The sequence below is a fragment of the Giraffa tippelskirchi genome, chromosome 1 (genome assembly GCF_054371585.1).
Source record: "Giraffa tippelskirchi isolate mGirTip1 chromosome 1, T2T-mGirTip1v1.2.pri, whole genome shotgun sequence".
NCBI lineage: Eukaryota > Metazoa > Chordata > Mammalia > Artiodactyla > Giraffidae > Giraffa > Giraffa tippelskirchi.
In genome coordinates this window covers 177,699,899-177,709,376 of record NC_137275.1, presented here as the reverse complement: position 1 = coordinate 177,709,376, position 9,478 = coordinate 177,699,899, and the positions used below count along the sequence as shown (strand labels likewise).

At 56.2% G+C, this 9,478-nt stretch overlaps 1 protein-coding gene across 4 annotated transcripts in view; it reads left to right on the top strand.

Annotated features, from left to right (window-relative positions):
- The window catches only part of TLN1 (talin 1), a 31,470-nt gene extending 22,218 nt beyond the window's left edge, over positions 1-9,252 (top strand). For all 4 annotated transcript variants that reach the window (XM_081508164.1, XM_081508155.1, XM_081508139.1 and 1 more), the window contains 21 exons: positions 16-197; positions 397-529; positions 697-798; positions 882-1,052; positions 1,136-1,285; positions 1,395-1,496; positions 1,582-1,701; positions 2,429-2,575; positions 2,706-2,872; positions 2,961-3,144; positions 3,235-3,360; positions 3,459-3,575; positions 6,252-6,437; positions 6,562-6,669; positions 7,171-7,276; positions 7,472-7,596; positions 7,696-7,821; positions 7,930-7,992; positions 8,102-8,284; positions 8,441-8,569; positions 8,685-9,252. In XM_081508164.1, the coding sequence (XP_081364290.1) occupies positions 16-197; positions 397-529; positions 697-798; positions 882-1,052; positions 1,136-1,285; positions 1,395-1,496; positions 1,582-1,701; positions 2,429-2,575; positions 2,706-2,872; positions 2,961-3,144; positions 3,235-3,360; positions 3,459-3,575; positions 6,252-6,437; positions 6,562-6,669; positions 7,171-7,276; positions 7,472-7,596; positions 7,696-7,821; positions 7,930-7,992; positions 8,102-8,284; positions 8,441-8,569; positions 8,685-8,810 (2,853 nt within the window). In that variant the 3' untranslated portion in view covers positions 8,811-9,252. The remainder of the gene's footprint in view (positions 1-15; positions 198-396; positions 530-696; positions 799-881; positions 1,053-1,135; positions 1,286-1,394; positions 1,497-1,581; positions 1,702-2,428; positions 2,576-2,705; positions 2,873-2,960; positions 3,145-3,234; positions 3,361-3,458; positions 3,576-6,251; positions 6,438-6,561; positions 6,670-7,170; positions 7,277-7,471; positions 7,597-7,695; positions 7,822-7,929; positions 7,993-8,101; positions 8,285-8,440; positions 8,570-8,684) is intronic.
- Positions 9,253-9,478: the final 226 nt, after the last annotated feature.

Genomic DNA, 9,478 nt, shown 5'->3' with positions numbered 1-9,478 from the left:
CTCCCCTCTCCCCAGGGCCGGGCTGCCATGGAGCCCATTGTGATCTCTGCCAAGACAATGTTGGAGAGTGCTGGGGGCCTCATCCAGACAGCCCGAGCCCTGGCGGTCAATCCGCGGGACCCACCACGCTGGTCTGTGCTGGCTGGCCACTCCCGTACTGTCTCGGACTCCATCAAGAAGCTGATTACAAGCATGAGGTAGGGGGCAGGGTGGAAAACCTTGTGCTTGGGGGATGCACATCCCTCTGACAGAACAGAGGGATGGGCACTGTGGTGTGGTGAGATGGGCCAGTGTTGGAGAGCATCTGTGGTCCAGGATTCGGCGGTACAGGGAAAGGTGGGCCAGCCTTGTGCTCAAGAGGTGTACTTGGTGTTGGAGTCTGTGATATGTCTGCAGGGACAAGGCTCCAGGGCAGTTGGAGTGTGAGACAGCCATTGCAGCTCTGAACAGCTGTCTGCGGGACCTTGACCAGGCTTCTCTTGCTGCGGTCAGCCAGCAGCTCGCTCCCCGTGAGGGTATCTCTCAGGAGGTAAGGGGACGAGGGAGGGCAGGCTTGAGGAAGGTGGGGGATCTGGGAGTGAGCTCATAGACACATGGAGGGTATGGAACATGCTGGGACTGGGTCGGTTGGGTGTGAAAGGAAGAGTGGGGTCCTGTGCAGGTCACGGTCAGGGCTAAAATCCACTTCCTCCCCAGGCCTTGCACACCCAGATGCTCACTGCAGTCCAGGAAATCTCCCATCTTATTGAGCCGCTGGCCAGCGCTGCCCGGGCTGAAGCCTCCCAGCTGGGACACAAGGTACCTGGGGCAACACGTGGGCTTGGGTAGGTTGAATCAGGGTACCTGGCCGGCCTGACGCCCATCCCAACCCTTTGTCACAGGTGTCCCAGATGGCCCAGTACTTTGAGCCGCTCACTCTGGCTGCCGTGGGTGCTGCCTCCAAAACCCTGAGCCACCCACAGCAGATGGCGCTCCTGGACCAGACCAAAACCTTGGCCGAGTCTGCTCTGCAGCTGCTGTACACAGCCAAGGAAGCTGGCGGTAACCCCAAGGTACTGAGCTAAGGGGCTGCTACTATAGTAAGAGAAGCAGGGACCACTACTCCCTGCCCCACCTCACTCACTCTGCCCCACAGCAAGCAGCTCACACCCAGGAAGCCCTGGAGGAGGCTGTGCAGATGATGACAGAGGCCGTGGAGGACCTGACAACCACCCTCAACGAGGCAGCTAGTGCTGCCGGGGTCGTCGGTGGCATGGTGGACTCCATCACCCAGGCCATCAACCAGGTTGGAGTCTTGGGGAACCTGTGGACAGAGGTGCCTGTGGACGGAGGTGCCTGTGGACCAGTGTGCCTGAGCCCACAGTCTTTCCCCTTCCGCCATTCTCCCCCCTCAGCTAGATGAAGGACCAATGGGTGAACCAGAGGGTTCCTTCGTGGATTACCAGACCACTATGGTGCGGACAGCCAAGGCCATTGCTGTCACCGTTCAGGAGATGGTGAGTTTGGGAGAGTATAAGAGGCCTGCTCTTGGAGAGTTTGGACATTGAGTTTAGACATCAATTCACTTCTTCCTGTCACCAGGTAACCAAGTCAAACACCAGCCCTGAGGAGCTGGGCCCTCTCGCTAACCAGCTGACCAGTGACTATGGCCGTCTGGCCTCCCAGGCCAAGCCTGCAGCTGTGGCTGCTGAAAATGAAGAGGTAACTTCCCCTGCCCCTGACATAAAACCCAAGGCGTGCCCCTTGTCCCATGATGTCAGCCTCGGGCTGCCCCACCCTCGACCACTCGGGTCTTTCATAGAAAGGGGAACTCATCCTCAGGGCTGCTCCATGAAAGAGTGATCAGGGCTCCGTAAAGGGTGGGATCAAAGCCTCCATCACAGGGATAAGGAGTAGCCCAGGATCTAGAGATTGCCTGGGCTGCCACTATTTCCCCTGCTGGCCCTGATTGCCTGTGACTGCTTCTCAGCTGTGCTGCAAGCCTTGGTTCCCTTCCTAGTTCTTCCATGTTGTAAAGCCCTGAAGCGCTTCCTTCCCTAAGCTCCTGGCTTTCCAAGAAAGCAAGTAATTGGATCTTAGCATGACACACCTAATCCCCAACCCAAACCCCTCCACAGCCACATACGCCAAACTGTAAGCCGTGGCCTCTGCTTCAGATACCCCAGCTTGAGGGCATCTCCCCCTCCTCCTCGCTGTGCTTATTAGCACAGTCCTCACAGCTGGTGCCCACAAGCTAGTATTTTCCATGTGTGGGAGGTGATCTCCTGACTAAAGGCTGTGAAGCAGGACAAGTCTATGTAGGGTACTTCTCACTACCTCTTTAGTCCTCAGTGTGTGTTTTTTTAGGTCCTTAGTGTCTCCTCCAAGTGCAGTGAACATCCCCGAATCCTCTCGTAAAATCCACCCTCCCTGTTTCATCTACTCACAGATAGGCGCCCACATCAAGCACCGGGTTCAGGAGCTGGGGCACGGCTGTGCTGCTCTGGTCACCAAGGCAGGCGCCCTGCAGTGCAGCCCCAGTGACGCCTATACCAAGAAGGAGCTCATAGAATGTGCCCGGAGAGTCTCTGAGAAGGTGACTGAGCCCATCCCCACGGCCTGGGGACTGCACTCCCCAGCCCTTTCCTCTGTCCCTTCTCCCAGACCTGGGACCTGTCCTCTCACGGGGCCCCTACCACAGTCACCACGTGACTCTCCTCCTGCAGGTCTCCCACGTGCTGGCTGCACTCCAGGCTGGGAATCGTGGCACCCAGGCCTGCATCACGGCCGCCAGCGCTGTGTCCGGCATCATCGCTGACCTGGACACCACCATCATGTTCGCCACTGCTGGCACACTCAACCGTGAGGGTGCCGAAACCTTCGCTGACCACCGGTGAGGAGGGAACTGGGCCTTGTGCAGTGGGGGGCCAGAGGGGTTGGGGGAGGCCTAGAAGAGCTAACTGGGCTGGCCTGTCCCTCAGGGAGGGCATTCTGAAGACTGCCAAGGTGCTGGTAGAAGACACCAAGGTCCTGGTGCAGAACGCAGCTGGGAGCCAGGAGAAGTTGGCACAGGCAGCCCAGTCCTCCGTGGCCACCATCACCCGCCTCGCCGATGTGGTCAAGCTGGGTGCAGCCAGCCTGGGAGCTGAGGACCCAGAGACCCAGGTATCCGCCCCACACGCCTCACTCTGGCCAGAACTTCTTCCTGTTCTCCCCTTTCCTCCCACAGACTGGAGCCTCTGCTCTCGCACACAGGTGGTGCTGATCAATGCAGTGAAAGATGTGGCCAAGGCCCTGGGAGACCTCATCAGTGCCACAAAGGCTGCGGCTGGCAAAGTCGGCGATGACCCTGCTGTGTTGCAGCTCAAGAACTCTGCCAAGGTGGGAGGAAAGGAGAGCAGCTGCCGGCGGGGAGTGGACCAGTGTGCTTCTGCCCGTCCCTTAAAACGATGCTGCTCTCCCTCCTCTGATGCCTGCAGGTGATGGTAACCAATGTGACATCACTGCTCAAGACCGTGAAAGCTGTGGAGGATGAGGCCACCAAAGGCACCCGCGCCCTGGAGGCCACCACGGAGCACATACGGCAGGAGCTGGCGGTGAGCGCAAGTCTGGTGCACTGGGGACTTGGGTTGGAGAGCAGGGTCTGGATAGATTGTGAACTTGCATCGCCCACACACTCACAAAGGCGCTGACACTCAGTCTCCTCCCCGCTGGCAGACTTCCTGTGCCTGCTGCGTTGTGTCTCCCCTTCCTCACCTGTTTCCTCCTTGGCACTTGACACCTACCCTCTTCGCCCCCCGCCCCTACTTTCTCTGGCCTCTCAGTTGCCACATTCAGGGGTCACTTCTTGGCCTTCATCTTCTTCAGACATTTCCAAAACAGCACCCCCCTCAACAAGCCTCTCTTTGAAAGCCTTTCTTCCTTTGGCCTTTGTGACACTGGCTTTTCTGTTGCCGCCCACATCTCCTCTATAGTTGCACTCATCTTCAACCAGATAAATCTTGGAGGCCTTCCCGGAACTGCACGATCACCCTCTTACTCCTCTTTGGCAGGTTCAACCCTCTCATTATTGTTCTCTGACAAGTAGACTTCCAGTTCTGCGTTCAGTCATTTTCAGCCTCCTGTTTGACCTTAGCACCGGGATGCAGTGCCTCCCCACCAGCTACTCTTCCTGACGTGCTGCTTCCCACTAAGCACGGTCACAGCCTCCTGGTCCAGAAGGTTCCCTCCCAGGCACCTTTGACTTCACTGCCTTACTCACAACCTGCAGGCCATTGCCAGGTCCTGCCCCCCACCCTCCTCCAGTCTCTTCCTCTCATTCCTCCTCTCCCAGCCCACAGGCAGCACTCGCCCTCACTGTGACTGCTCTGGTCTCCTTGCCTTCAGTCTTTGTCACTTTCATCTTTTTTCTTTTTAACTTATTTTTTGGCTATGCTGGGTCTTCTTTGCTGCCTGTGGGCTTTCTCTAGTCGTGGCAAGCCGGGGCTCCTCTTCCTTGCGGTGCACAGGCTTCTCATTGCAGTGGCTCCTCTTGTTGTGGAGCACGGGCTCTAGGTGCATGGGCTTCAGTTGTGCTCAGTAGTTGTGTGCACAGGCTTAGTTCCTCCACCGCATGCAGGGTCTTCCCAGACCAGGGATCAAACCCATGTTCCACTGGCAGGCAGATTCTTAACCACTGGACCACTGGGGCAGTCCCCATCTTTCTAACTTCTAAATTTATCTTTCTCATCTTCTGTTTTCACTTCTCCTCAGAGATGTTCAAATTGAAATTCCTTTCTACTTCCCAAACCTGATCATTCATTTCCTCCTCTTTCCCATATCACTAAACAGCACCTTTCAGTAACTCAGTTCCTGAAGCCAGAAACTCCGTTTTAACATCTTTCTATCATTGTTCCCCACATCTGAGCTCATCAGCAGTTCTTTTAGTGGTCCCTGCAAATAGGCCTCATTTTCTCATTTCCCATCTCTGCTACCAATACCTTGTCCAAACCATCATCAGGCCTTAGGTGTGTTTATGTGACAGCACCTATGTAAACTCCCTGCTTCTCCACTTCCCTCCCCCTCCCCAGTTGATCTCTCTACACAGAGGATAATTTTCTTTTGGTGGGGGGCGCCTCACCGTGCAGCTTGTGGGATCTTAGCTCCTCAACCAGGGATTGAACCCAGGGCGATGGTAGTGAAAGTGCTGAGTCCTAACCACTGGACCACCAGGGAATTCCCAGAGTAATCTTTTAAAAATATAAATCAGGTTATGTCATTTCAGTGCTTACAACCCTCCAGTGACTGCCCTGGCATCTGAGGTAAAGTCCGCTCTCCTTACCAGGGCCTTCCAGGCTCCAGGGCCCCTGCTGCCTTCCCCAGTCTCTCCTCACCCTTCTCTCCTCCCAGGCCAGGGCCCAGGCCCTGTATTCTCAGCTGTGCCCACTGCAGACCCTTGTTCTTGCTCTTTACCAGTTTTTTGAACATCTGGCCCCTTCTGATCCTTCAGGCTTCAGCTTAAACATCCCCTCCTCCAGAGGCTTCCTTGACCACCTTTCTGAAAAAGAACTTCCTATTTCTTTCTCATCACAGCACCCTCTTTTTTTTTCCCTTCACAGTGTAGTTTCCCTGCTCGTTCACCTATTTATCATTTGTACCCAAAACCAGAATGTAAGGTCCATGAGAACAAGGACCTTGTCTACCTTATCCCCCACGGCACTCCCAGCACCTCACGTAGTCTCCCACCTAGCTGATCTTTAGTGGGATTGAATTTGTTGGGTGAAAACATACAGCAAAATATTTTTATGACTTTTACATACTGTGTAAAAATTGTAAGTTCCTTGTTCTGATATCCAAGGTCCCAGCAGCCTTTGCTCTGCCATCCCTGTACTCTAGAACATTTCCTAACACTCTCTCACACTTGACATCCTGGTTATTTGTGCTCTGCCACTTATGTCAGTGCACTCCTGTTATCTGTATCCTTAAGACCCAGCTCCTTACCCACCTTCGCCACTCACCGCATTAAGACTTCTCTTCAGGAATGAAAAGCCAGCACAAAGGTACTTCTTTAAACAAATACACTCTCCCCAATCACTTTAGTCAGAAATGAGGACCAGCTGCCTTCTATTGTATTAGCTGTGAATGTGTGGAAGTCTCCAGTCGCTGACCTACAGTAACTACTCAGTGGCTGCTTGTTGACTGAATACACAGATGAATGAACCAGTCACACAAGTGCTGCATCATCTCACAGCCTCACTCACTGTGGAGTTTTTCTTCTTGTTCTCCCCCAACAGGTCTTCTGCTCCCCAGAGCCACTTGCCAAGACCTCTACCCCTGAAGATTTCATCCGCATGACCAAAGGTATCACCATGGCAACTGCCAAGGCCGTTGCAGCTGGGAACTCCTGTCGCCAGGAGGATGTCATTGCCACAGCCAATCTGAGTCGCCGTGCTATTGCAGATATGCTCCGGGCGTGCAAGGTAGAAATCCCGGCGGTGAGGCTGAAGTATGAGGCAGCTTGAGGGCAGCACATGGTAGGGGAAAACCTGCAGGGACTTGGGAGCTCTTTGGAATCCTAAGGCTAATGTATACTCTGTGCTACAGGAAGCCGCCTACCACCCGGAAGTGGCTCCAGACGTGCGGCTCCGAGCCCTACACTTTGGCCGGGAATGTGCCAATGGCTACCTGGAACTGCTGGACCACGTGCTGCTGGTAAGGCGGGAGGTGTCTGCTCCTCACAGCGGCCTCCCTGAATACACAGGCCTCAGCCCCTGCACTCTAATCTTTGGTTCAGATCTCCTCCCCACCCCACCATTATTCCCTGAGTGTGTCCTTGTTTCCACATCTCCCTTCCACTGGCGCTCCGTCAGTCTTAGCATCTTTGGTTCTCCCACTCACTTCCTCCTCTTTCTCTCGTCTCCTCTCTTCCTGCCTGACCTCCCCCTCCTCTACCTCGTCATCTCTTCTTTCTTCTCATTTCATCCTTCTCCTGGCTCCTTGTCAGCCAGTGAATGACACACAACCCCACTGTCTTCACCATGCGTGCAATGTGATGTCTGGTGTGCACCTGGATAGGCTGTGTGCTGTTTCAGGCTGTGATGTGGAGCAGCCTAGGCTGGGGGTGGTGGGAGGGGGTGGGGTCTGCCCTGTTTCAAGGGTCAAGGTAGAAGCTGAGATCTGATGCTGTCTGCCCCCTGCCCCCATCTTCCCCAGACCCTGCAGAAGCCAAGCCCAGAATTGAAGCAGCAGTTGACGGTGCACTCAAAGCGTGTGGCTGGATCAGTCACTGAGCTCATCCAAGCTGCTGAGGCCATGAAGGGTGAGGGGTGACCAGGGGCAGGGAGGGAAAGGGAACCCTTGTTCTGGGGAGAACTCTGCTTCCTGGAACCTGCTCAGAGATGGCCTCTGCAGAGTCCTCACAGATGCCAGGGCCTGGTGACAGTAAGCACGTTGCCTGGTGCTCCTGATCTCCCTGCTCTGCCTTAGCTCTTTCCCTCCTCACTTTGTTCACCAGGAACAGAATGGGTGGACCCAGAGGACCCCACAGTCATTGCTGAGAACGAACTTCTGGGAGCCGCGGCTGCCATTGAGGCTGCGGCCAAGAAGCTGGAGCAGCTGAAGCCCCGGGCCAAACCCAAGGTCAGCCCTGCTCCCTTCTCCCCTGCACTCAGAGTGTCTGCACCTTCAGCCTCCTCTTACTCTGCATCTCTCTCTGCCACTTCTGTCTCTTCTTTGCAGGAAGCGGACGAGTCCTTGAACTTTGAGGAGCAGATACTAGAAGCTGCCAAGTCCATTGCAGCAGCCACCAGCGCTCTGGTGAAGGCTGCCTCAGCTGCCCAGAGGGAACTGGTGGCCCAGGGGAAGGTAAGGACTTGGATACCAGCAGCTTTGCCTTCCACGTGGCATGATGGTCTCCTCCGGGAGGCTCTCAGGAGAGCAGAAGTCTGACCAGACTCCTGCCCTCCCCAACAGGTGGGCGCCATTCCAGCCAACGCACTGGATGATGGACAGTGGTCCCAGGGCCTCATCTCTGCTGTGAGTGTACAACTCCTCCTGTGTCCCTCTGCACTTTGGGGACTTGAGAGGCTGGAGAGGGGATGGACCAGGGCAGGAGGCACATTCTAACCTAATCTCCCTGCTTCAGGCCCGGATGGTGGCCGCGGCCACCAACAACCTGTGTGAAGCGGCCAATGCAGCTGTACAAGGCCACGCCAGCCAGGAGAAGCTCATCTCATCGGCCAAGCAGGTTGCCGCCTCCACGGCCCAGCTCCTCGTAGCCTGCAAGGTCAAGGCCGACCAGGACTCTGAGGCAATGAAGCGGCTTCAGGTGAGGCCCCCTGGCCCATATCATGTGCCTTGAGCTGTGCTGCTTTCAACTGTCACCCCTGACGTGCTTTCTGCGAGGTCTGAGATGAGGGCCTTGCTCAGCTGGGCCCTTCCCAAGTTCTCACCTCACACTGCCCTGCTCCCTCTCTCCGCCCAGGCTGCCGGCAACGCAGTGAAGCGAGCCTCAGACAACCTAGTGAAGGCAGCCCAGAAGGCTGCGGCTTTTGAAGAACAGGAGAATGAGACCGTGGTGGTGAAGGAGAAGATGGTTGGGGGCATTGCCCAGGTAAGCTCTGAGGGATGTCAGCAGGGCAGTTGCTTGCGATGCCTGCACTGGTTCCCACTCCCCCAGACCCTGATGCACATACTCACTGACTGAGTCCCTGATCTCTGTCCCTCAGATCATCGCCGCCCAGGAAGAGATGCTTCGGAAGGAACGAGAGCTGGAGGAGGCACGGAAGAAGCTGGCACAGATCCGGCAGCAGCAGTACAAGTTCTTACCTTCAGAGCTTCGAGACGAGCACTAGGGCAGCCGCTTGTGTGTATCACAGACCCAGCCCAGAGACTGTGCCTCACTACCAAAGCCTCCTGGGCTGTCAGGCCCAGCCTGCCCAACCCCAGCACCCCCCAAGTGCCTGCCAAACCCCGGGCCTGGCCCTGCCCAGTCGCTCCGCACGTTCCCTGGCCCTTCCCGGACTCCCAAGTGCCTTCATGCCCTAGGGCCCCCTAAGTGCCTGCCCCTCCCCAGAGTATTAACGTTCCCAGAGTATTATTAACGCTGCTGTACCTCAGTCTGAACCTGCCAGGGCCCCAGCCCGCTCCACCCTGCCAGCAGCTTCCAGCGAGTCCCCACAGCCTCTGCTCTACTCATCCTTTTTTATACTATCCGTCCCCCACCCCCAACTACCTGGGGCACCGGGGTGCAAGCCCCAAACAGGTCATGCTCCAATAAAGGTGATTCTGCCTGCAGCCTCAGCCTGGCTTCATGAGGAGGTACCTGCCCTGAGGGCAGGCGGGGAGAGAGTGGGATGGATTGCTGTGGCCCAGGTTGATGGGCTCAGAAGTCTGCCCCAAGGCCTCTTGCTCCCACTACACGCAGAGCCCTAAAGTCATCCTAGTCCGGAAGCTGTCCCTGAGCAGTCAGGCTCCTGTTGTCCCTTGCCTCTCCAGCCAGCGCCCACGCCACGTCATTCTG